A 26761-nucleotide genomic window follows, 5' to 3' on the forward strand; every position below is an offset into this window, starting at 1 on the left:
CGCACCATTCGCTGTGGGAACTCGGGGAGCCGCGTAGCCCAGAATCCGGGGCGGAGGACAGTGGCTTCTCTAGAAGGACGTGAAAACTCCCGGTAACCATAGGTGACACGTTCGGTGGCCTGGGAAAGTCAGCAGTGAGCCGTGCAGTGGCGGGAACAGCAGCCCAGCGGCCCTGGAACCTCCCAGGTCAGAGGAGCTGCGGGGCTGGGACCCAGGAGGGTAGGGACCAGGGGTGTGCTCGCTGAGGCTGCTCAGAAAGACACATTTTTTTAAAAAAAAAATTCCCTTGTGAATATTGTTCCGTTGTCAGTAAGTTTGAGATCCTATGAGGTGGGACTTATGCTTGCCAGAATATTTTCACAAAATAACCTGGTAAAGCGTTTGTATTATATGCTGTCTGCAAAGACGGTTCTCTTTACTATCTATCATTGTAGCAGTTACAAAGCCCCTGGAATTTAAATACATCCATGCTTTCTTTTTTTTTTTTTTTTTTTTTTTTTTTTTTTTTTTTTATATTTATTTATTATGTATACAATATTCTGTCTGTATGCCTGAAGGCCAGAAGAGGGCGCCAGACCTCATTCCAGATGGTTGTGAGCCACCATGTGGTTTCTGGGAATTGAACTCAGGACCTTTGGAAGAGCAGGCAATGCTCTTAACCACTGAGCCATCTCTCCAGCCCCCATCCATGCTTTCTTAATTCCCCTGTTCTTCCACGTTCCTATTCAAGAGAATGGCCTTTGCCACTGGGACTAGGTAACCAGAGAGCTTAGTAGATATTAGTCACATGAGGAACTCGTGCAGGTTTAACTGAATCAGAAAATACACTGTGACAGGACAAGACCATGCAGAGGTTCCTCCATCTTGTATTCTTGCTGAGACCGTTCCCAGGGTTAATTAGAAACTGATTTCCTTCATGGAGAATCTACGGAAGACTACCCAGATCTATTCTAGAAAGCAAATTCTATTCTATCTAAACTTTCTTAACCTTTTTAAAAACTGTTTGTTTGTGGAGAACCTCCTCCAGCTGCACACACATCCTAGCTGCCTGTGTGTGCAGAAACCCTTCTCAAGGTTTCTAACATCCTATCTTAGCTCCTGTTAAAAACTGCTTGCTTCACACTGCTGACACTGCAGAACTTCCCCTGCGGTGCCAAGCAAGACGCCTGGACTGAGGCCTCTGACCTTAAAAACTCTGTGTTCGGGATACTTGAAGCCTTGCCTAGGTGTGATAAAGCTAAAGCTAGCTGGGATAAAGACTTGAGCTGGCTGTAAACTGTTTGAGTGCTAATCTCTGGTGTCAAGTACCACAGCTTTGGTTGAGAACATTAACTTTTACTAAGCAAACTTTTAATCCCCATTAATTTTTCATCTGAGATTTATGTGTTCTATGATGTGAATGCAGCATTCAGAAATATATCTTTATATGCTAGGTTTTTAATGTAACCTCTTGGGTCCAGGCAAGTGCAGTGTGTATGTTGTGAGGATATCAGGCCACACTATTTTTATAGTTAGAAAACTCATTATAGATGAAAACAAAATTAGAAAGCACTGTTTGAATAAAATGATCACTCACCTAAATCAGAAAATTGGTCTCCTTGGTTGAAGAAAGGCACTTTTCCCATACACTCGTGGCCAGTCTGTTGTTTTCTTACTTCAGGGTCTGTTGACATTCAGTGCTGTGACTGTGGACTTTTGCAGGAGTGGGAATGTCTAGACCCTGCTCAAAGGGCTTTTTTGCAGAGATCTCCTGTTGGAGAACTGCAGCAGTGTGGATCCTGAGGGTGAGAATATCTTCCTGCAGTCTCTCTTGCTCTGCATGTCTGGGAGCTGTGTGTGAATGAGTCTCACATCTTGGAGAGTCAAGTGAAATCCTTAGGGAAAGAGACATTTGTCTTGATATTTTCTCTCTCCTTCATGTTTATCCTTTCGTCGGGTGTTAGCAACTTTCATTTTTGTTCCATGAAAAGTTCCAGGTGCTTTCTGAAGAATCTCTTTGTCCTGTGCAGGTCTCACATTGCTCAGTTGGACCTGCTCACCTGTGCAGCCGAACAAACCCCCTGGCTGGAGAAGAGAGAGGAGACGGCAGCAAAGGATCCAGGTATGATAGAGGATTGAGGAAAGGGTAGGAAGGTGCTGGGTGTTTTGTGTTATTCAGGTCGGTCGAAGAAAGGTTACGCCAAGATGAATTTTAGGCCCTTCTTTATTATTACACAACATTTGTTTTTTTGAGAAAAAAAAAGTTTCTCATATCATAGCCCTGATCTAATCTGTAAGTTTTCTAAAGGAAAATATCACACTCCTGCCTCTTTAGTGGTTACAGTACACAATAATTCAAGCTATCCGGGTGTGCCCAGATAGTCTTTGACCAAAGCCATGCAAAAGCTGAAAAGCTGCTTCAGAAAAACAACTCTATACATCACAGAAAACAGTATTTTCCACAGTGGTTTCTTCAGTGTCAACGTACATCTAGAAAACAACTATTCATCCTAATGTTTACCCTAGGTACAGTGGCTATTAGAGTCCCACAACAGGGAGGGGCTCAAGTGACAGTAGAAACAGGATATAAAAATGCTTTTGCCACATTCTGGTTCATTAGAACTGATTCTTTAAAAGTCTGCTGAGAATAATCTCAGGATTGTCCTATTATATTTATTAGAAGACTCTCTGTAAGAATTAATACTGAGCCGGATGGTGGGGGCACACACCTTTAATCCCAGCACTTGTCAGGCAGAGGCAGACAGATCTCAGTGAGATGGAGGCCAACCTGGTCTACAGAGGGAGTTCCAGGACAGCTAGAACTATACAGAGAAACCCTGTTTGAGCCCCCCAAAAAAGGAATTAATACTCAGAGGCAAATATAATTTTATCTGATTGTGATCCTGTCTCTCCTTCATCTCACTGGTTGTATCTTCATACGAATATTAAATAGTTTTCCTTATTTTAATTTTGATATAGTTTTTAGGTAGAACAATTCCTTCAGGTTCTGTATCTTTTAAGGTTAATTTCTCCACTTCTAAGGTAATACCAGTAGTATTTTGATAAAATTTGGTTAATATCTCTCTTAATATCTTAAAACTCTTAGTAACAGAGTAGTAAACTCCATCTGTCTTTTTGTCTTCCCATTGGTATCCTCTGTCGTCTGTGTTCATGTCCTCATGCATTGTTACAATTTTCATATATTTTGAAATCACTTCTGGGTTTGATGCTGTTTCATAATTTTTTTAACTCTTTGTGGTTTCTCAAAATTTTTATAAATTTCAGGGAAATTTTCTCTATATTAAAAAAATGACTGTACAATCTTGGTACAAATGACGTAGAATCTTTACAGAACACAAACATCCTTTTGTATTTCCTCACATGCTTGAATGAGAACATGTCAGCAGTGAGTCAGTGTTCCCATGTCTTCCATGGATTCTTCTGTTTTCTAGCTACTGTTGATGTCAGCCTTCTAGATTCTTGCAGGAGACACTTTATTTTGGTTTTTGGTATTTTGTTTGTTTGTTTTTCAAGACAGGACTTTTCTGTGTAGTCCTGGGTCTCCTGGAACTCACTCTGGACCATGCTGGCCTTGATCTCAGAAATTGATGTGCCTCTACCTCCCAAGTGCTGAGATTAAAAGTGTGTACCACCACCACCCAAAGGAGATACTTTTCAAACCTTGATCTTTACTAGGTTTGAAGATTTGTTCTAAGACATATCCACCCTGGAGCAAGCAGATTGAAGTTAGAGAAGACTGAGTGTCTTCTGCTCTTGTGTGCATGATTCTCTGGAGTCCTGCTAGGCGTTATTGGTTTTCTGTGCTGTTCATGGTCTTTCTCACAAATGTTCTGCCGTGATTTCCAACATCACTGACCGAAGCTTCCCTGCATCACTGTCTAGTTGCTTCCTACTGAAGTGATTGCTTCATGTATTTGAAAACTTTTGTGAAATGTATTCATGTTGATCACGGCGCTTTCTGGCAAATGGACCACTTGATCATTTGTTTATACTCTTTCTTTTGTATGTTGATAGATTTGGTTTTTCCTCTTACCTACCATAATTATGACCAACCCTCGTCACAGCATATTTTATTAAAAAAACTTCCTTCACTCTTAGCATTTTGTATCCTTATATTTGAAGTAAAAATAAATATTTTCATAGAATATATGTGTGTGTATATGTATATGAGCATATATACATATATATTGATTTCACGTTGTTTTGGGTTTTCTGAGGCTGTATCCTGTTTTCATGTTTGGTTTTGGGAATAATGTCCACATACATTTTAAGAAATTACTGAAGGAAAAATTAAACTCATCATCATTTTGTTAACTATTCTCTGTCTGTTATGTGTCTTTTTCTTTCTGAGTTCCTTTCTACGTTGTTGATATTCTTCAGCATATGTCATTCTTTATAAACCTGAGGAGTATCTGTTTTGGGTTTTCTCTTTTTGTTTGTTTGGTTGTTCAAGAAGCTGCACACTGTCTTGCCTGATGGCTGCAATGGGTTGGATTTCCAATGATACTATATCTGTTCTTCCTCTTGCATTGGCTCCAGTGTTTGCTATTGTTTAGGACTTTGAGTGTAGACCCTGACTGGGCAGAAAGATCTCAGTGTACATTAGATGAACATTTTCTTCATGACTAAACATGTGGGGCATGTGCCATTTACATTTTGACTCTTTCAGCTGCTTTTGAGCAGTGTTTTCTTTTTCCTACTAATTTTTCTTTCTTTTTGCTTATGTATTTATTAGAACATTATTTACTTACTTTATGGATTTTTTTAAAAAATATATCCATTGTATAAGCTGTTTCTTCGTACTTTCAGTTATTACCATGTCCATGCAAGTTTTTAATCGCACATAATCCTGTTTGCTGCTTCTTATTCTTGTGTTCTGTCGTTCAGAAACTAGGTCCCTATGTTTATATGTGGACTATTTCCCATGTGTTACTCTGCAGGTTTCACAATTCATCGAATTGGACCCAGTTTCTTTCTTTCATGAATAGATACTTTACTTTCCCCCACACTATCATTTGACGAGGCTACCCATCCTATATCATACATTTTTGGAATTGTGGTGAAATTCAATAGCTTCGCCTGGTTCTATATCTGCTCCTCTTACTGCTTTCGGTGTCTTCTCTTCTGTCACCTTATTGGTGTTCATGTTCCTGTGGTTCTGCACTGTCATTTGAAGTCACAGCTGGGATGACTGAAGCCCTGTTCTGTGTGCCTGGAGTTGCTCTGATAGCTCAGACTCTTTGTGCTTCCATGTGGATTTCTAGGGTTCTCTTTACTATACCTGTGAAGTCAATCATGAGAAAATTGATCGTCGTGAATTCTGAGTTAATTGTATAAATCTTTTAACACTGATATTTTTACAATATCTCCTATTCCATGTACATGCAGGGTTTTCCCATCTTTTTCTGTCATTCTCGGTTCCTTTTGGCAAATTCATGTTTTTATTTCAGAAATCTCTTCTGCTTGGTTAGTTCTTTTCCTTTGTTTTCTTCCTTTAAAAAAAAAAAGAAAAACTAGTCAGAGCTACAGAGATGGATCAGTGGTTAAGATCACTGGTTGCTTTTCCAGAGAATCCAGGTTCAATTTCCAGCCCCTACATGGCGGCTCACGATTGACTGTAACTACAGTTCAAAGGATCCTAACACCCTCTTCTGAGCTTCATGGATGCCAGGAACATAACTCACAGATACTCATGCAAGCAAAATACTCATATACATAAAATAAAATTAATTTAAAAATACTATTAAAATTGTCACTAAATAAACAGAAGCAATAACAGATAGTATAAAGCTTTTCTAATTGGTTGGTTAAATAGATGATAAAAAAAAAGTTTTGCCTACAAATAGGTAGTGATGTCTTCTCTTAAATTCTGTTGACTTACATTTTATTTTTTTTCTAGTTTTATTTTATTTAAAAAAAGATATCTCTTTTCTATTTTACATGCCAATCCTAGTTCCCATTTCCTCCCCCTCCTCCCATTCTCTCCAATCTTCCTCCCCATCCACTCCGTAGAGAGGATAAGACACATTGCTTTGAGGCCTTCTCTACAGTATCTAAACTGCCCCAGACATACAACTGTCACCCACATTCTGGGAGCCTAGTTTGGTCCTATGCTGGTTTCTTTCCTGTCCAGTCAAAGTTGGTGAGCTCCCATTAGCTCAGGTAAGTTGTTTCAGTGGGTGTACTTGTCATGGTCTTGACCTCTTTGCTCATATTCTCACTATTCCCAATCTTCGACTGGACTTTGGGAGCTCAGTCCAGTGCTCCAATGCAGGTCTCTGCCTCTGCTTCCATCAGTTGCTGGACGAAAGTTCTATGGTAATATTTAAGATGGTCATGAATCTGACTATAGGGCAAGGCCAATTTGAACACCCTCTCCCCTATTGCTTAGGGTCTTAGCTGAGGTCATCCTTCTGGATTCCTGGGAATTTCTCTAGTGCCAGGTTTCTCTTTCCTTGCTCTCCATCTCTGTCATTACCACATCTTGACTATCTCATTCCCTCAAGTTCTCCTCACCCCTCCCCTTCTCCTCCCCTCTTCCCCTTCTGTGCTCCCTACTCTCCCCATCCCCATGCTCCCAATTTTCTCAGGAAATCTTGTCTATTTTCTCTTTCCAGGGGGATCTTTATATATTACTCTTAGGATTATCTTTGTTACTTAGCTTCTCTGTGGTCATTGACTGTAAGCTCTTCATCCTTTGCTTTACAGCTAGTACCCACTTATGGAAGAGTACATACCATGCTCATCTTTCTGGGCCTGGGTTATCTCACTTGGGATAGTTTTTTTCTAATTCCATCTATTTGCATGCAAATTTCATGATATCATTGTTTTTTACCGCTGATTAGTTACTCCACTGTATAAATGTACCACATTTTCTTTATCTATTCCTAAGTTGCGGAGCATCTAGGTTGTTTCCAGGTTCTGGCTATTACAAATAATGCTGCTATGAACATAGTTGAACAAATGTCCTTGGATTATGATTGAGCATCCTTTAGGTGTATGCCCAAGAGTGGTATTCCTGGGTCATGAGGTAGATTGATTCCCAATTTTCTGAGAAACTGCCATACTGACTTCCAGAATGGTTCTACAACTGTGCATTTCCTCCAGCAATGGATGAGTGTTCCCCTTACTCTGCAACCTTCCACCATAAACTATCATTGATGTTTTTGATCTTAGGCATTCTGATAGGTTTAAGGTAGTATCTCACAGTTGTTTTGATTTGTATTTCCCTGATGACTAAGGATGTTGGACATTTCCTTAAGTAACTTTTGGCGATTTGAGATTCTTCTGTTGAGAATTCTCTATAACATCTGTACCCCATTTTTAATTGAATTGCTTGGTATTTTGTTGTCTAATTTCTTGAGTTTTTTATATATTTTGGAGATCAGTCCTTTGTCTGATATGGCATTGGTGAAGATCTTTTCCCATTCAGTAGGCTGCCTTTTTGTTTTATTGACTGTGCCCTTTGCTTTACAGAAGCTTCTCAGTTTCAGGGGGTCTCATTATATTCATTGTTGCTTTCAGTGTCTGTGCTGCTGGTATTATATTTAAAAAGTGGTCTCCTGTGCCCATGCATTGAAGGCTACTTCCTACTTTTTCTTCTATCAGGTTTAATGTGGTTGGATTTATACTGAGGTCTTAATCCATTTGGACTTGAGTTTTGTGCATGGTGATAAATATGGATCTATTTTCATTCTTTTACATGTTGACACCCAGTTATACCAGCACCATTTTTTGAAGATGCTTTCTTTTTTCCATGGTGTAATTTTAGCTTCTTTGTAAAAAATCAGGTCTTTGATTTATTATATCCAGGTCTTTGATTCGATTCGGTTGGCCATCCTCTCTGTTTTTATGCCATTACCAGTCTGTTTTCATTGTTGTAGCTCTATAATAGAGCTTGATGTCAGGGATGGTGATGCTTCCAGAAGTTCCTTTATTTTACAGGATTGTTTTGGCTATCCTGGACTTTGTTTTTCCATATGAAGTTGCGTATTGTTTTTTTTTTTTTTTGAGGTCTGAGAAGAATTGTATTGGAATTTTATGGGGTTGAATCTGTAGATTGCTTTTGGTAGGATTGCCATTTTTTATTATGTTGATCCTACTTATCCAAGAGCAGGGGAGATCATTCCATTTTCTCTTATCTTCATCAGTTTCTTTCTTAGAAGACTTAAAGTTCTTGTCAAACAGGTCTTTCACCTCTTTGGTTAGTTATTTGTGGCTATTGTGAAGGGTGATGTTTCTCTGATTTCTTTCTCAGCTTCTTTATCTTTTGTATATAGGAGAGCTACTGATTTTTTTGAGTTGATATTGTATCATACCACATTACTGAAGGTATTTATCAGCTGTAGGATTTCCCTGGTTGAGTTTTTGGGGTCACATGTATACTGTCATATCATCTGCAAATAGTAAAAGTTGAATTGCTTCCCTTCCAATTTGTATCCCCTTGATCTCCTTTTCTTGTCTTATTGTTCTAGCTAGAACTTAAAAATTATGTTGAATAGATATGGAGAGAGTGGACAGCCTTGTCTTGTTCCTAATTTTAGTGAAATCACTTGGGGTTTCTCTTCATTTAACTTGATATTGGCTGTTGGCTTACTGTATATTGCATTCATTATGTTTAGATATGTTCCCTGTATCCCTGATCTCTCCAAGACCTTTATCATGAAGGGTTGTTGGGTTTTGTCGAATGCTTTTTCAGCATCTAATGAGATAATCATATGGGATTTTTTTTTAGTTTATTTATATGGTGGATTACAGTGAAAAACTTTCATGTTGAATCATCCCTGCATCTCTGAAATGAAGTCGATTTTATCATGTTGAATGATTTTTTTTAATGTGTTGGATCTAGTTTGCCAGTATTTTATTGAGTATTTTCACATCTATATTCATGAGGGAGATGGGTCTGTAATTCTCTTTCTTGGTTTAGTGTTTCTGTGTTTTCAGTGTCAAGGTATCTGTAGCATCGTAAAAAGAGTTTGGTAATGCTCCTTCTGTTTCTCTTATGTGGGATACTTTGAAGAGTATAGCTGTCAGCTCTTCTTTAAAGTTCTGTTAGAATTCTGCACTGAAACTATTCAGCCCTGGGTTTATTTTGGTTGGGAGACTTTTGATGACTGCTTCTGTTTCCTTGCAGGTTATAGGTCTATTTAAATTTATCACCTGGTCTTCATTTAATTTTGGTATGTCATACCTATCCAGAAAATTATCCATTTCTTTTACATTTTTCAATTTTGTGAAGTACAGGTTTTGGTAGTATGAGCAAATGATTCTCTTAATTTTCCTTGGTGTCTGTTATGATGTTCCTATTTTCACTGATGATTTTATTTGGATGTTCTCTCTCTGCCTTTTGATTGGTATGGATAAGGGTTTATCTATCTTGTAAATCTCAGAGAACTAGCTCTCTGTTTCATTAATTCTTTGAATTGTTTTCTTTGTTTCTATTTTAATGATTTCAACCCTCTGATTATTTCCTGTCATCTGCTTCTCCTGGATGAGTGTGCTTCTTATTGTTCTATGTCTTTCAGATGTGCTGTTAAGTTGCTAGTGTGAAATTTCTCCACTTTCTTTATGTAGGCACTTAGTGCTATGACCTTTCCTCTTAACTCTGCTTTCATAGTGTCCCATAGGTTTGGTTATGTTGTGACTTCTTTTTCATTGATTTCTAGGAAGTCTTTAATGTCTTTGTTTATTTCTTTCTTGACCGGGGAGTGATTCACTTGAGCACTGTTCAATTTCCATGAGTTTATAGGCTTTCTGCAATTAGTGTGGTTGTTAAATTCTAACTTTAAGTCATGGTTATCCGATAAGATACAGGGGGTTATTCCAGTTTTTTTGTTTCTGTTGAGGTTTGCTTTGTTAATTTTAGAGAAGAGTCCATGAGGTGCTGAGAAGAAGGTATAGTCTTTTTTTGTTTGAATGGAATGTTCTATAGATGTCTGTTAATTCCATTTGAGTCATGACATCTGTTAGCTCTCTTTTTCTCTCTGTGTTAAGTTTCTGCCTGGTTCACCTGTCCAGTGGTAAGAATAGGGTGTTGAAGTGCCCCATTATTAGTGTGTGGGGTTAGCAATGTAAAATGATAAAAGATGGTATTCAACAATGCTTAATAAAAAATTAGTGCTGAAATAACAAAAAGAAAGCAACAGTAGACAATCTGGAGGCATTGCATACAGATTCAGATAACAACAGAACAAAGAACTTGGAGGTATCACTGCTGGTGTGAGAGTATGGATCCTGCATATGTGATGCCATAGCCGACACCTCATGTCAGCATTAGAAGAGTTGGGATGATCCTTAGAGGGGAGTAGTTGTTTGTGCCCATGGAGCCCGAGCTGGAGAGCATCCTGCGCCCATTGTAATGTAGCAAAAGAAGGTATATCACATTGATGTTATAGTTAGGAACACAGCAGTAACTTTTGAGAGGATCCTCTCTAATCATGGAAGAATTTACAATTCAGTAAAATGCTGTGCCCCAGCTTCTGATCTGTAGAGAAGTCTGCTATGGAAGGATGGTGAATTATTTCAAGCAGCACAGTTGTTTTTTATTCAGTGGTGTAATGACAGGCTCCAGATCTCAAAATCACCTCACTGATGAGTCATGTATGATGTGGAGAGGATATGTTCCTACTCTAAATAGTTCATGACACCAAACAGGACTCAGAATTAAGAGCTGCATGTTCATATGTCCTAAGTCATACACAACAAACTCTTCCATGCTGTTCATAAGTGAAAACCACTGAAAACAAACACAAAGTGACATTCTCACTGCCACACTAACTTCAGTGCTGCGGTTTGCCCTTGAGCTTCTAAGGTCCTGAGGATCATCCATATTCCTCCCTGAGGAGCGTTGGCTGCATGCGCTGCTCCTCACTGCGGCTTTAATCTTGCTGCTTTTTACGTTCCTCTGTCCACTGCTGTTGAATTCCATGTTGCTGCTGTGCCTTCCACTATCCCCTAGAACCAGCTTCTGTTGAGAGGACACATCCCATTTCTATTGCTGCTCATCAGATCCTTCCCTCTTTGTTAGTTTAAAGATACTGAATTCTCCATGTGTCCTCTGGTTTCTCCTAGGTAGGATTAGTGGAGATAGTGAGCGGTGCCTCTTTCCCCAAAGTTGAAGATTTCTCACCTATTTTCTCATGTTGTAGCATTCAGAGCTACAGTCTGTCATCTTTGTATTGCTTAACTTTCCTTTTATTCTGTGAATTTTCTGACTTCATTTACTTGGTGTTCTTCTTGCTTAGCTCATTGAATATCCTTCAAATTCCTCAAGGAATTCATTAATATCTGCTTTTTATTTCTAGAGATTTAGTTGTTCTTTTATTTATATTGATCTTTGAACACTCCCTTGACTATTGTTTGCAAGTCGTTCACTCGCAAAATTTGACCATATTATGGAAAACAGTAGAGCGGTTCCTTTGAAATTATAGGAAAGAAACATACAGTGTATCTGCTCCATGACCAGGTATGATCAGTTGGGAATTAGTTAGTGGTAAGTGTCATTGGCTGTTCCATACTTGCTCTAAAGTTCTTTAATAAGAAATCAAGGAATTGTTCATTAATTATAAAGCACCATAATTATGTAAACTAAAAGCATTATCCAGACATGCAGAATTAAGGCCTACTTTGTGACACAGGAGTAACATAAAATATAACATAGTTACATAAGCTAGGCGTCTAGACTAGTCAGTCAGTTCCAGTTTCACATGGAACTATAAAATTGATTTTTCCAAAGCCTTACCCACTCTGAGCAGTGGATGGGGAGAGGAGGTTGGGAAGGCAGGAGGAGGGGAGGGAGTAGGAATGGGGATAGCTATAGAAAATGAAAAAAAAAACCTGTATTAAAACAAACAATTAAAAAGACACAAAAAATTAATTTCCACAGGGGAGATTGATAGCAGCCAGAGACTGAAGGATCTCAGAGTTGTACCAGTATATGTCAGTTGTCAACTTGAGTGAATTAAGAGCTGCCTGAACACTGGAGAAAAGGCTCAGAGTTTGAGTGCGGTAGGTAATAAACCACAAGAGACAAGAAGGAAAACTCGGTTCAGCCCAAGTTAGTTGGTGTTGGCTCAAACCTCTACGGAGTCTAACATCAGGTGTTTTATTCTAAGCCTATTTAAATATAATACAGTTTAGAAAAAATATTTCTACAATTACAAAATGTAATACATTCTGTGTTGCAGAACGAGGCATAATTACATCAAAACTCAACTCAAAGTACATGTCATTTTTTTCAAGGATAGGCTACATATATTAGTTTAAGGGACTAGAGAGGAGTCTGGCGTGTTGTTGATCATCCAGATCATATAGACAGTCTAGAGGTCAATAGCACAGTTTATAAAGTACATGTGACAGACATCGCCTGTAAGGATGGCTTCTATTGGCTAAGAAACAAAGCTAAAGAGAAAGATCTAGGGAAGGAAAGTCTGGAATGAACATTCTGGAGTCAGTGGGTGAGATCTGGCTCTATGGATAACAGAGGTCACCAGGTCATTAACAACATATGGCCAGCCTTCTGAGTCGAAAACAAATGTCCATTTCCTTCCTTAAAGAGACAACCTCGTGTGGTTAATATTCCTGGTTTCCCTACTGACCTGGTACTCCCAAGAGCTCCTCCCTTCTAAGTTTTTTAAAGAAAAGATACTGTAATCGATGCCAAGGTTGAATACATTGCCTCTATGGCTAGTCTAATTACTTTAGGCAAGAACATTGGGATCTAGGGTGCCATTCGTCCACCACATTGGATTAGTTATCTAAGGGATGTTGAGACCAGATTGGCTTGCAAAAGCTAATAAATTTGGCGCCCTACAGGTTGGGAGCCAAAAGGAGAGGTTGGAAGTTTTCTAAGAGGCACCCCAGGAAGGGGGCAGAAGATATGGATGACATCATTCCAATGGGTGAGGAAGAGAGGAAGGTCCTAAGACTAAAGTCTAGGGTGTCAGGGAGGACTAAATGAAGAATACACAAGGCATTTAGTGGACATAGGGGTCAGGGCTAACAGCCCAGTGAGACTTGGCACGTGGGTTAAAACCTAGCCTAAAAATAAAGCCTAACACAAGGGAAAGGGTCTAGAGTTGGGTAGGTACCTCTACCTACAAGAGTACCAGAGATTCAGGGAAGCATTTACGTTAACTGAGAGGAATCACGTACCAATTGCCCGTGATGGATGGGGGGGCAAAGCAATTGGTGGGCCAGAAGGTGGGTCTGCTAAGGGTGGACTGGAGATAAGAAATAGGGTCCCAGGAAAGCTCAGATCCCTGAAGGGTAACGTCTGCACCGGGTTATCCTATCGGAATCACACAACACCAGTGTTAGAGTTTTGAGGCAATCGAAGAACCAATGAATGCCAAAAAGATAACAACATGCAGCCGACCTCACACAAGAGATTTATTTGGGGGCGGGGCGCATGAACGGCTGCTTCTGAGTGGGGATGAGGGAGAGAACTGGCCGTGATGGTGCAGACTTTATGGGGGTGGGAGATAATAGAGCATTCATATATATGACCACGGCGACAGTGGAAACGTCGCCTTTAGTGGTGGTGTGGAGCCGGCACTGAATCATTCAAGGTAGGAATCTGGTTCTGGAATGTGGGCAGTCCCTAGCAGTATCCGTTTCTTCTATCACATCTTGAGCTCCTGAGATTCTCTTTTCTGTCTCTTGTATTCTGTTCTCGAAGCTTGCCTCTAAAGTTCCTTTTTGAATTACTAATTTTACCATTTCCAGAATTCCCTAAGTTTGTGCTTTGTTTATTGATTCCGTTTCCATTTTCAGGTCTTAAACAGTTTTATTCATTTCCATACACTATGCTTTCCTGAATGTTTTTAAGAGATTTATTAATTTCCTCTTGAAGGACCTCTAGCATATTCATACAGTTGATTTTAAGGTCTTTCCCTGTGCTTCAGCCATGCTGGAATATTCAGGGCCTTCTGTAGTAGCTAGGATAGCTGGGCTCTGGCACAGACATCTTGCCCTGGCTCTTGTTGTGTTTTTAGGTTGCCGTCTCCTTATCTGGGATTGGGTTGATTATCGGCCTATGTGTTGACTTCTAGAATTGTCTTTGTTGGGTAGGTGTTTTGTTCCTTGGTTTCTATTTGCTCTGTCAAGTTTTGGAGAGTGTGATGATTATATGTTGCCTGGTAGGGAATTTTCTTTAGACCTGATAGTTGTGGTTACTGGAGTTTCAGGTAAAATGTGTTTCTGGTCTTGGGAGATGACACTTAGCAATGTGGTTAGGTATGGACCTGAGGGCTTCCACAAGAGAGAGTAGAACAGTGTTCAACAAGGATAGTCTTACTTCATCTGCTGAGAACGGAGGGAGTCAGTGAAGCATGGTCACCACAAAGGGTCTGCTGGAGCTCTGGGGATGAGAGTCTCAGGTTAGATCTAGGGGAACGGAAGGAAAGAGGGAGATCTACAGGCAGCCCACCTGCTTTCTTGGCAGGAATGGCTGGTGGGTTAGTGCGCAGTGTCTGCTGGAGTTGCGGCTAGAATAAAGCAGTAAGTCTGAAGGGGAGTTTAGGCAGAGAAGGTCAGTGGGATCCATAGGAGGAGTGGGCAGAGGGGGAAGGAAGGCTGTAGCAGCTGTTCTGTTGTGGAGCTGGGGAAGAGACAGGGGCACTGGATCTGGGAAGCAGGGGAAAGAGAGGGTCTACTGGCAGTCTACCTGAATTTCTGGCAGGACTGGCCTGTGGGTTAGCAGAGGGTGCCTGCTCGTTTGGGGGTTTGAAGTAAAGCAGTAAGTCGGGGGGGGGGTGAGGTTCGAAGGGTAAGATCTGTGGGATGCACAGGAGATGGGAAAGGAGAGCAGGGAAGGCTGCCACAGGTATTCTTTTCCTTTTAGTTTTAAGGCAAAGAAACTCAGCTGAAGTAGTGCACTACACCAGTGTTTTCCATTTTTGTCTCCAGGCTACTCATGTCCCAGCTGTTCTGACTTCCTGTTTCCTGCTCCATCCTTGAAGACCTCATCCCAAACGTTTCATTATACCCTTTCTGCGTCCACAATCCCTCTGCAGCAGAGAGATTTCTAGTCTCGGTGCTTCTCTACGCTCCATGTGCTACTGTATGTATGAGATCAGTTGACGTCAGCCTCAGTCTGCCTTCAGGGTACCCATTTGGGGTGAGGACGTGCAGAATGAAGTTTTAAATCTACCCAACATAACTGGATGACGCCGATTCTTTCTTAGTCCACCCAAGCAACTGTCATTCAAATTTAAGTAAACAGTGGAATCGATTAGAATATTTAGTGGGTGGGAAACATCTAATAAGATTTGATGGAATGTAACAAGTCCAGACTGTTGAGCTGTGCAAGTGGGATGGTTACAATATTGCTTGGAGCATTTAGAATTTTATATAAAATGTGTTCTTTGTTCTTTTGAAGAGCCATCTGTAAAAGCATTAAAAGTAATCTCTATAGAATTTTTTTATGTAATTTTAGGCAATACCCATAGGGCATCTCAAAAACAAATATTGAAAGGATCTTTTGGATAGTGATTTTCTATTGAGCCCAAGTAAAATGCTAATGCAACCTGTCAGTTATTGCCAGTGTGGAACAAACCATCAACCTGCATTTTATTTAGTGTCATAATGATTTCTCTGGGCTCTTTACTAATAAATCCTTTAACATTTGTCCTTTCCATCAATATTAAGTTTATAATTTCATATAAATAAAGAGTTATAGATTATTGCTTACAATTATGACATGAATAAATTGCTACAATACCTTGTTGTTGTATAATTCCAGCAGGAGATGAAGATAAAGGAAGGGTAAGTGATTGATAAGGAAGTAAGGGATTAATTCTGAGTTACTGCTTTAGCAGCAGCATTATTTAATAACCTTGCAATCCACGCTGCTTCAGGTGGTACATTTCTTATAGAATTTAACCAGAAGTCTCCAGCAGGCAACTTTAGGAGCAGAGCTAAATCCTCAGTAGTGATAGACAGATAAGAGTGTACCCAATTGACATGACCCAAAATTTTAAATATTGCTCTTTTAGTTTATTTATCATGAAACTTAAGCATGCACTTAAATGTTGATTAGACAAACAAGAGAAAAGAATGTCATACATATAATTGGTCACCAATACCTCAGGAAATTTAATCAGCATTGCTTTAACATTCTAGTTACAGTTGTTCCTGTACTAGAGGTTCTCCCTATTTTAATTTCTCCCCACGAAGGGACCAGTGATCAATCTATAATGAGTTTTTTTCCAATGTTAGAGAAAAAAAACAAACAAAATAACTAAGCTCTGGGGCAGCCAGGCTAGCTCATGATGGAACAGCAGAGCCCTGCTCACCATTCCTTGCAATTGATGTGTTGCATCAGATGCCATTCTGTGCTGCGCTAAGCCAAACCCAGACCCTGGAAAAGGCAATGGGGCTGGAGAACTGTGAGTTTCAGTTTGCTTGTCTGAGAGGACAAACCCCAAATACATGTGGCTCGCCTGGAGGCCGAGTGACTGTGGTACCCATTTGGCCAGCCCAGCCAAGATGTGTCCTGCAGAAAATGTTTTTTCATGCTCATTTATTTATTTTTTTAATAATTGACAGAGATTTTTCCCTCCCCCTTTCAGGGACTCTCTTTACTTTGGTTCCTATGCTTACAAAGTTGCAGAGCTGTAGTTCTGAATATATTGTTTTTCTGGATTTTAACAAACATTTCAATAACTTTACAAAATGCTTTGTTGCAAAGGAATGAGAAGAACCTATGTTAATTCCACTCTCTCACTTATGGTTGTTAATCCTTGGGCAAGAGGCTGAGTTTCCCAAAAAGCTAATTTCTCTTAAAGAAAGCATTTCTTCTCTTCTCTAAGAACTGCGCTCCTTTCATTGATATTTGTGGTTTTGCCGTGACCGTGTGACTGTTTTTATATTGGCTTCTGTGGAAACTGTCAGTATTTTGCTGATGAGACTTGCATCGATTCTGCTGGTTGCTGTTAGTAACATAATCACTTACACCTTGTCATTTGTCGATCAGTGTGTGTGGCAGTCCATTGCCTTGTGTACTTTTCCTTTTTCATTGCTGAGTGCCTTAAAAATTTCCTCATAGAAGTAAAGTCATTATTTTGGCTTATTCCTAGACCTTCCTGAAGCAACTTGAATGGGTCAAATTGTCATTATAGACTTGGAGGAAAACTAGTCATTTTGTGTATTAGTTTTTAATTTTTTGATAATAGCTAAAACACTTGTCAAATCTAAGAGTTTCCCATGGCATCTGTGGGGAGTTGTGTGTGTGTGTGTCTGTATCGTCACTACAGTGGGATTAGGTTCCTTTCTTTCCTACATGTATTTCCTTTTTATCTATGGACTTACTCAGACTTTTCTAGCTCACTCATATGTCCCTGCAGTAAATGAGCTTGGAGAATGCCTGCATCTTTCTCCTCTTTACAGTTTTTCTGCTAATGCTGTTTATTTTTCTGCTGTACTGTACTGTTGATCGACGTGTGACACACACACCCTTACTGTTTTGAACTGTCTTCCATTTCTTCCTAGCTCCTTTAGGAGTTCATCACAAACTCATTGAACATTCAATGTTGTAGACATTTCGATTTCTAATGAGATTTTCATGTCACAGAGATTTTATTCCTTATATGATTTGTTTGTTTGTGTTTTTGAGACAGGATTTCTCTGTGTTGCTTTGAAGCCTGTCCTGTAACTCACTTTGTAGACTCGACTGGCCTTAAACTTTCAAATATCCACCTGCCTCATCCTCCTGAGTGCTGGAATTAAAGGTGTGCACCACCACTGCCCTAACCCTTATATGATTTTTTAAAAATATTCCATTGGCAAAATTACTGGTAGCATTTTCCTCCCTCCTGTTAGAAATAGTGGTTCGCATGAGTTGGGCATGGTGGTTACTCCCAGCTCTCCCTCTTTTGATCTATTCTTTATGTAAAATATCTTTATTTCCTGTTTTCTCATGGATCATTTCTCTCAGATTTTTTATGTATAGTTTACTTCCAATTATGATCTTTAGTGTTGCTTGAGTGAATGGCATGTGTTATTCCATAACGTCCTTCAAATGCACTTCCTTCTTCATGAATTTTCAGAGTCTACATTTCTGGGTGCACTGATAATGTCCATAGCTATTTTCTTTTATCACTCTAAATATATCTTCCCGTGCTCTCTTGTCTATAGAAACGTCGACAATATTGCTGCTATTATTTTTGTTTGGAGGTTTTGTTATATGGTTTAGCATTATCTGTAGCAGGGCTATATTAATTTTAGCTTTTTTTTTTTTGAGATCTTGATGTAAAATGTCAAGAAGAGTTCCAGTCTTTGGTCTTAAGACAGAAACTCAGAGAAGAGCAACAGGGCAAATGGCTGCTTCTCCAATAAATGCTCCACAGGTCAGTATCATGTCCACATTACTTTAATAAAAAATATTATCTAAACCATGCAAGTCTTTAATTCCCTACCTCTAGTAAAGCAATCTAAAGTGTTTGTTTTCTATCATGTTTTTCTTTTTCTTCTCTGATAAGTAAGATTAAACCTTTAAATTTTGTCACCACATTGCTCAGCTCTGTTCCTTTGTGTCCTCCCTTGATTATTCCTGTGAAGACATATATTTTCCATGCACTTAAAAGCTACAATTCTGAAAGATTTGTTATGAATGATGATCAGAGAAATATATTGATGCCAAGTTCCTACAGAGGATGGACTTGGGTCCTTTAGTGAGGAATGAAGGTCTCATGTGCCACGGGATTTGCATTGCAGGGATAATAAGATTTCTAGAACCATCTTATGAAAGTAGCCCTAGAAATACATGGACCTTTTGGCTTACATCTCTGAGCTATTAAGGAAAAAGTAGAAATAAAGAGACTCAGAGTATTGAGTCCTAGTAGTAATTGTTGCACCACTGTAGAGAGTGGAGATGATGGAAACAATATATGGCTTGTTCTTGCTGGAACACTGACGCGTCTGAGAGGGGATACGGATTGCAGTATAGTAGATTTTTCTTCTTTGCTATTTGCTATCACACAGTGATGATGGGTGTGGTGACACCTGAAATTTTTCTTGTCTCAGGAGAGGTGCTGCTCAGTGTGAAGTTCTCAATAGACAGATCGGTGTTTTGTCTTTTAGTTTTCAGGCAAGGTGTAAGCAGTCCTGCTCCCACCTCTATATTGCATCATGGGGAATATATTAATAAGAATTTTCCAGAGTTATTGACTGGGTGCTGGTCACAAGCCATCAATTTTCAAACATTAACAAATGTCCTTCTTAATGACTTTGCTCTCTTCTTTGGGCAAAGGAAGGCTCTTCCCCTCCCCTTTTACGTTTCCATTCCCTGAAGCTATGTATTACATAGGCAGAGATTCTGTAAAGAGGTTTCAATGGACAGGTTTCCACTTCTTACATTTAAAAAAAAAAAGAAAGAAAAGAAAAATAGTTGAATTTACAAGATTCAAATTTTCAATTGAGACAATGTCATGAGCAATAATATTTTTCAAAACTGATGAAGAGTTAGCATCATTCTCACACAACTTAAAGTAATCATGTTGATCACAGAAAATCTACTTCATCTGAATGCATTGTCACATTGTACATGAATTTACACATTTTTTTCAAACTATTGTGTAGTGTACCCTTGTATGGAATTTATGAAATTATAATTCATCAGTATTAGTTTTATTGACTTTTAGAAAATGTAGTTAATAATGTTAATGCTAATTTTTCTATTTACATAATGGTTATGAAGATGTTCTAATTACAATAACTGCACAAAGTATTTGAGTCAATGTGTTGTTTAGAATGTTGGATGTCTACACTAATGCTACCCTTTTTACTGTTTAAAGAAAACACTCTGACTTTTAATCCATCCATGTATTCAGCATTCCATATTCTGCCTCTTTGCTCTAACAAGGATGCAGCATTGTATCTAGACTTCAGGATTTCAACTGAGCATGTTAGAAGAGAGTCAGGTGAAGCCCATCTGCAGACAGGATTGATACAGTGTCGATATTTGAACAAAATCGGCGGTTGTAGAATTTGGAAGCAGTTTTGCTCATATGTTTTCATATATAATGCAGCAATGTGATCCTTTTTGATATCCATATAACATTCATAAAGGTACATCCTGCACTTAGACCTCAAAGGTGCATTTTACAATGCCTCACAGTTTGCTGATTGTGAGTCTATTATGCTATCCAGTTCTCATAAAGACAGAAAATACAATATAAATTATGAATAGTCTATTAAAATTAACCTTCACTTTTATTTTATATATGTGGATATATTTACCAGAATATTTACATGCACAGTATTTGTTTTCTCTCCTGTAGAGTTCAGAGGACATTATTGGATCTGTTTGAATTAGAGTTATAATCTATTAAATAGTGCTTTGTGTGTGCTGGGAACCAAACCTGGGTTCTCCAGATAAGCCACTTCTGAACCATCTCTGTGGCATTGTTAGAAAACTTTTGTTTTTGAATAATATTTTTCTTCATCTATATCATGGAGGTATCTCTAATTCCCTGTATCTAATTTACTTAGGAAAACATTTTTCCCACAAGCACATGGTAATTGGGTAACTTCCCGTTACAGGATCTGTTGACATTCAGAAATGTGGCTGTGGACTTCTCTCAGGAGGAATGGGATTGTCTAGATTCTTCTCAGAGGGCTCTCTACATGGATGTAATGCGGGAGAATTATAGCAATCTAGTTTTTGTAGGTAAGAATACTTTTCTTGTAGAATTTCTGACTTTTCCTTTGTATTTATCTACATTGTAGGTATGTAAACTCTCTATCTAGAGAGTGGCAGAAATAAGGGAAATTCTGATAATAATAGCCATAACATTATGTTTTCAGTGTTCCCTACTAGAGCACCCAATGCTATATACTGTGCAATCTCACTAACCCCCTTATTTAGTTTTTAATCCTAACTTAAGGATTGAATATTGGAATTTCAAAGAATTTCAAAGAAATTTGGCATTCAAAGTAAGGACATGCATTTATTTTTACTGTTGGATTAAGCTATTTACCTATTTCTAATTTTTAAAAGATGAAGTGACTTTAAAATAGAGAAAGAAATGTTAGTAGTGTGCATATTGTTGTTATTTTTTTACTTTTTCTGAGATATGGTCTCTAGTCCCTGCACAGCATGATTTTAATCCTGTCACTAGGGAGGTGAGTTCCAGACCAGCCTGTGTTACACGGTGAGTTCCCGGCTAATGAAGGCTACACGGTGTGACTCTCTCAAAAATATAAGCAAGGAAAAAAGAGAAGCACTCTCCATATGATCATTAAGAGTGCCTTTCTCAAAGTACATTATTGCTCCATTGCCTATTTGTTCAACCTTCTGCAAAGTATGAAGATTAGATACAAATGTGGTCCTTGTGGTTTGGTTGGAGATGAGAGTAATGATCCTTCTGAGCCTCGAGTAAGAGTTCTGTTCCTAAGATTTGCTAATTTATTTGTCTTAAAGAACTTAAGGATGCATCAGTTACTGGATCTGTTTAACCAAGCATAAGTCCTTATTATCCCTAATTGTGCTAATTTTCCAGAGAACCATTGTATATGTGGTAAATATGAGAATGTCTTGGATCAAGACCCAAAGCATGTTGTTCATCAGCATATGTATATACAAGAGAAGTCTCACAAATGGTATGAGCCTGGCAAAATGGTTCATAAATCCTCCCAATGTAAAACTTCTGACACAAGTGATACTATACAAAGCTGCAAGAATTATGAAAATGGTAGCCACAGGGATACTTCTACTGAGTTATCAAACCTAAAGAGACATGAAAGTGGAAGCACCGTAAAAGAGCAATACAAATATAAAGATTACGGGAAGTGTTTAAGCTTGTGTTCCACAATCAGTCAATATCAACGGATCCACACTAGAAAGAAAGAACACAAAAATACAGAATGTGATGAATTTCTTGACTCTAAACATGAACACACAATTGAACAAATCCATAATGGAGAGAAAGCATATCAATGCAGGAAATGTGGAAAGTGCTTCCGGACCTATTTGAGACTCAGTAAACATCAGAGAACTCATCCTGGAGAGAAACCCTATAAATTTATAGAATGTGATAAGTCCTTTCTGAATTTGTCACACCACAAGGTACATTACAATATCTATCATGGAGGAAAACCCCGCAAATGTACAGAGTGTGGCAAGTGCTTTTATAATTCATCAGGCTTTAAAAGACGTTGCAGAATCCACACTGAAGAGGAGACTTACAAATGTAAAAATTGTAGAAAATCCTTTATCTGTTGCTCTGGTCTTAGAAAACATCAGAAAATTCGTGGAAGAGAGAGGCCTTATAAATGTAAACAATGTGGTAAGTCCTTCTATACTTTGTCACACCTTGAATACCATTGCAGAACCCATAGTGGAGAGAAACTTTACAGATGCAATGAATGTGGCAAATCCCTTTCTACCTCCTCAGGTCTTAGAAAACATCAGAGAATTCATACAGGAGAGAAAATTTACAAATGCAATGAATGTGGCAAATCCTTTACCTTCCGCACATCTCTTAGACTACATCAAAGAATTCATACAGGAGAGAAACCTTACAAATGCAATGAATGCGACAAATGCTTTATCCAGAAAGTCAACCTTAGAACACATCAGGTAATTCATACAGGAAAGAAACCTTTCAAATGTAGTGAATGTGAGAAATCCTTTACCGTTGGCTCTGGTCTTAGAAGACATCAAACAGTTCATACTGGAGAGAAACCTTATAAGTGTAATGAATGTGGGAAATCCTTCACAATTGTCTCAGATCTTAGAAATCATCAGAAAATTCATACTGGAGAGAAACCTCACAAATGCAGTGAATGTGGGAAATCCTTTATCTGGAAAGCTGATCTTAGAACTCATCAGAAAGTCCATACAGGAGAGAAACCTTACAAATGTGAATGTGGAAAATCCTTTACCACTGGCTCAGGTCTTAGAAGGCATCAGAGAATTCATACAGGAGAGAGACCTTACAAGTGCAATGAATGTGACAAATATTTTGTCCAGAAAACCAACCTTAGAAGACATCAGAGAATTCATACAGGAGAGAAACCTTACCATTGTAGTGAATGTGGGAAGTCCTTTAACACTGACTCATATCTTAGAATACATCAGAAAATTCATACTGGAGAGAAACCTTACAAATGTAACGAATGTGACAAATACTTTATCCAGAAAGCCAAACTTAGAATACATCAGAAAATTCATACAGGAGAGAAACCTTACAACTGCAGTGAATGTGACAAGAGCTTCAACCAGAAAGGCAATCTTATAACTCATCAAAGAATTCATACAGGAGAGAAACCTTACAAATGTAGTAAATGTGAGAAATCCTTTGCCATTGGCTCAGTTCTTAGAAAACATGAGAAAATTCATACTAGAAGAAACCTTACCAGTGCATTGAATGTGACTAATCCTTTATCCAGGAAGCCAGGCTTAGAACTCATCAAGGAAGTCATACAAGAGAGAACCTTATAAGTGCAGTGTATATAGCAAAGTCTTTACCCACCCTTAAGAAAACATAAGAAAATTCAAACTGGAATCCAATGTTTCCATATTAAATAATATGGCTTATAATTTATTCAAGCTCTGTCCTTATGGACCAATGCAGGGTCCACAAAAGAGAATCAGTATGAACATGAGAAACTTGTGGAAGCTTTTAAGTCATGTTCAAAATCTTAGAAAAAAAATCAAGACTTTATATTGAGGAAAAATTCTGAATATGTCACATTATAGGAAACTTTTTTTAAAAACATTTTACTTTTTCAACCACAAATGCTTCATACTGAAGACAAAATGGGGAAGTCTGTAGAATGTGCTGTTGTATCTGGAGACTGAAGCATTCCATCCAGAGGAAATAAACCATTCATAATTGATTCAAGAAGTTTCTGAAACTGACAAGGTTCACTATGCTTAATTCCATTGAAGAAACTTGTATCAGTCTTGCTGCTTCGAAGAGGGTTTGATGAGTTGAGCCAGTAAGATACGGTGCCCTTTAACATGTAGATATGCATGTAGTTGTGTAGTATGCTGTGGGTATCCAGCTTTCAAAAGCTGTATTTCATGCTGCCTTGGAGTTTTGTGATGGCAACTATCTTTGAGTAAACTTCACTCTTGTAACCAACTCCAGTTCTGTATTTATATAAGTAAATAACCCAATAAAATCCATTGGTTTAACAAGATGGATTTCAGTTGAAAGCACACTTGGTTCTGTGGTCAGTTCCCATTTTGACTTATTGGGTGCATATGAATTTGTCTCTCCTCAGGAAAAGTCTCTCATACAACATTTGCTGAATGTATTAATTGTTCCTCCAAACTTGTACACCAGAAAATTAATGTTAAAGAGAAAGTATTTGAGTCTACTGAAGAAGGAAAGCTTACTACTCAAGTAGTAAGCTTCAGGCTTACTACTATGATAGTACATGGTTCCATTGAAAGGGCTCAACACAGACAGAATGTAGATTAGGGAGGCTAAGAAAGAAGGCCATTCTCCCTTGCATTCATGGAAGAGAGTGAGAGATCAGCAGTGGGACACATGAAAATATATGTACAAACCTGTGTTATTGACAGACATCATCCAAACAGGGCTGTGTCTGTGCATGACTCTGAAATCATGCTTAGATTCCATGATTCTGTCAAGCTCCAGTGACCCTCAGAGCACTGCTGTCCGTGGGTAAATAATGAACACCATTGTGCTAGCCTTGTGTCCTGTTGTACCTTAGAAATACTACTCTACAAGCCTAAACAAATGAATCAAATTCCTTTTCTTAAATTCTTTACATGATGCTAATATTGTAGACATATCAGAAAATTCAGCATTAAATAAAACTCAAGAAAATACTTGAATAAAAACATATTCAGCCAGGCAGTGATGGCATATACTCTTCTTTAATCCAGCACTTGGGAGGCAGAGGCAGGCAGATCTCTATGAGTTCAAGGTCAGCCTTGTCTACAAAGCAAGTTTCATGAAATCTAGGACTTACTTAAACAAAGAAACCCTGTCTCGAAAGATAGTAAGACATATTAAGCTTAATTTTATGTATAAATCCATCCATACAAATATTAAGAGTCTACAGAGCTTCAAAAAGATGACCTATGAGCAAGAGAAAGTGTGCATGCTCATATTCAGCTTAGAAATCCCCAAGGGTGTGCCCTTGATTAATTGTGTTTGTACAGCTCATTTTAAAATATACTTTATAATTAAGAAATACAGGTTGGTAGATAGTCATCTATAATAGTCAAGTGTTTAATCAAGTTAAGTTTTATAGGTGCACAGAGATATATTTAAGGTGGATAGGTATTCTTCAAACCTTTCAAAGATGTACAGAATATGGAATTTACAATGTTTTAAGAACGTATGACTTTATATGACAATGAGACACATCTGCTTCTGGCATCTCTAATCTACTTCAAGAGGATGATGGACATCAAAGAGGCTCCTTATGGAGTTTTTTAGCCATTTGGACAAGAAAATGTTCTTGCCTGGACTGCTTGATGGTATGCTATGTGAACTGGACATGCAGGATACACAGAAAAATGACTATTGAACTTGCCTAAAGATGAGACAATCCTTCAAGATTCTTCTACATGAAAGGCCTACCAAACATTTTGCAGGACACAGAAAAAAGCATCTAATGAACTTTGTCATAACAGGGCAAAACATCTTCAAATTTTCTGTTTCATGGAAAATTTAGCCAGATATTATGGCCTGAAGTCTGAAGATGGATGCCCCCAAATTACAGAAGAACTTTGGGTGACTGTACAGGCAGCAAGATGTCTGTCAATTCTAAAGCTTTGGAAGTTGGTTATAATGCACTTCGTCTCTACTTAGGTAATATATCCTTCTGAAGTCTTTGATGGAGTTGAAGACAAAAGTCATAGTATTCCTTAGTTATGATAAAAATAAATGAATTTAAATTCACAAAGATAGGATAGAAAATATTTTCCTTGATTTCCCAAATGTAAAAGGACAGAATATTGTGGCCATAATTCTTGCTTGAGCTGTTTTTATATGTAATTTTCATAAGCTAAAGTTAAAACATTCCTTTTTATTTAGACAGAAAAGGAGAAATGATGTGGGATTCCCATCTGTATGCTGTGAATATGTATAATTACCATTGGTTAATAAAGAAACTGCTTTGGCTTGTAGAGGGGCAGAATATACGCAGGATGAGAGAGATAGAGAGAGAAAGTAGGCAGAGTCAGGGAGATGCCATGTAGCTGCCAAAGGAGACAGATGCAAGATCCTTAACAGTAAGCCACAACCATATGCCAATATATATGTTAATAAACATGGGTTAGTTTACAATATAAAAGTTAGCTAGTAATATGCCTGAATCATTGGCCAAGTAGTGTGGTAATTAATATAGTTTCTGTGTGATTATTTTGGGTCTGGGCAGCTGGGATATGAATAGGCATCCTCCTACTACATGGAGTCAATTCACATATCAAAAGACACAGGCAAAAAGAAAAAAAGTAAAGAAAAGAAAGAAACACATAAACAGAAGGACCTTTTACACCATTGTTTGTCATAGCCAGAACCTGAAAACAACCTAAATGCCCCTCAACCGAAGAATGGATAAGGAAAATGTGGTATATTTACACAATGGAGTATTACACAGCAGGAAAAATAATGACTTCTTGAATTTTGGAGGAAAATAGATGGTTTAGAAAACATTATTTTGAGTGAGGTAACCCAGACAGAGAAAAACAATTATCACATGTACTCACTGAGAGGTATTTTTAAACCTAAAGCAAAGAAAGCCATCCTACCAACCACAATCACAGAGAAAGTAG

The 26761-nt window shown here is 38.3% G+C and overlaps 1 protein-coding gene across 6 annotated transcripts; it reads left to right on the top strand.

Annotated features, from left to right (window-relative positions):
• On the top strand, positions 1–26527 carry LOC121449434 (zinc finger protein 883-like). Of its 6 annotated transcripts, XM_041653858.1 has the most exons (7): positions 1–186; positions 2010–2101; positions 14908–15061; positions 18242–18347; positions 20542–20668; positions 21501–22286; positions 22395–26527. In XM_041653858.1, the coding sequence occupies exons 4-7, from the start codon at positions 18255–18257 to the stop codon at positions 23441–23443; spliced, it is 2055 nt and encodes a 684-aa protein (XP_041509792.1). In that variant the 5' UTR covers positions 1–186; positions 2010–2101; positions 14908–15061; positions 18242–18254; the 3' UTR covers positions 23444–26527. The 6 variants fall into 6 exon arrangements, with proteins under 6 accessions (XP_041509792.1, XP_041509788.1, XP_041509793.1 ...); XM_041653854.1 differs by having other exon boundaries at positions 21501–26527; XM_041653856.1 differs by having other exon boundaries at positions 19–92; positions 21501–26527.
• Positions 26528–26761: the final 234 nt, after the last annotated feature.

The sequence above is a fragment of the Microtus oregoni genome, unplaced genomic scaffold (assembly GCF_018167655.1).
Source record: "Microtus oregoni isolate MIOR12 unplaced genomic scaffold, Mior012 000006F_ref0000085, whole genome shotgun sequence".
NCBI classification, from domain to species: Eukaryota; Metazoa; Chordata; class Mammalia; order Rodentia; family Cricetidae; genus Microtus; species Microtus oregoni.

What these genes read in the sequence shown, in the direction of transcription:
- LOC121449434 (XM_041653854.1), top strand. Translation starts at nt 18,255, where the DNA reads ATGTCAAGAAGAGTTCCAGTCTTTGGTCTTAAGACAGAAACTCAGAGA. An exon ending in CTCCAATAAATGCTCCACAG is followed by an intron (nt 18,348 to 20,541) that starts GTCAGTATCATG and finishes TTCCCGTTACAG; the next exon opens with GATCTGTTGACATTCAGAAA. An exon ending in TAGCAATCTAGTTTTTGTAG is followed by an intron (nt 20,669 to 21,500) that starts GTAAGAATACTT and finishes CTAATTTTCCAG; the next exon opens with AGAACCATTGTATATGTGGT.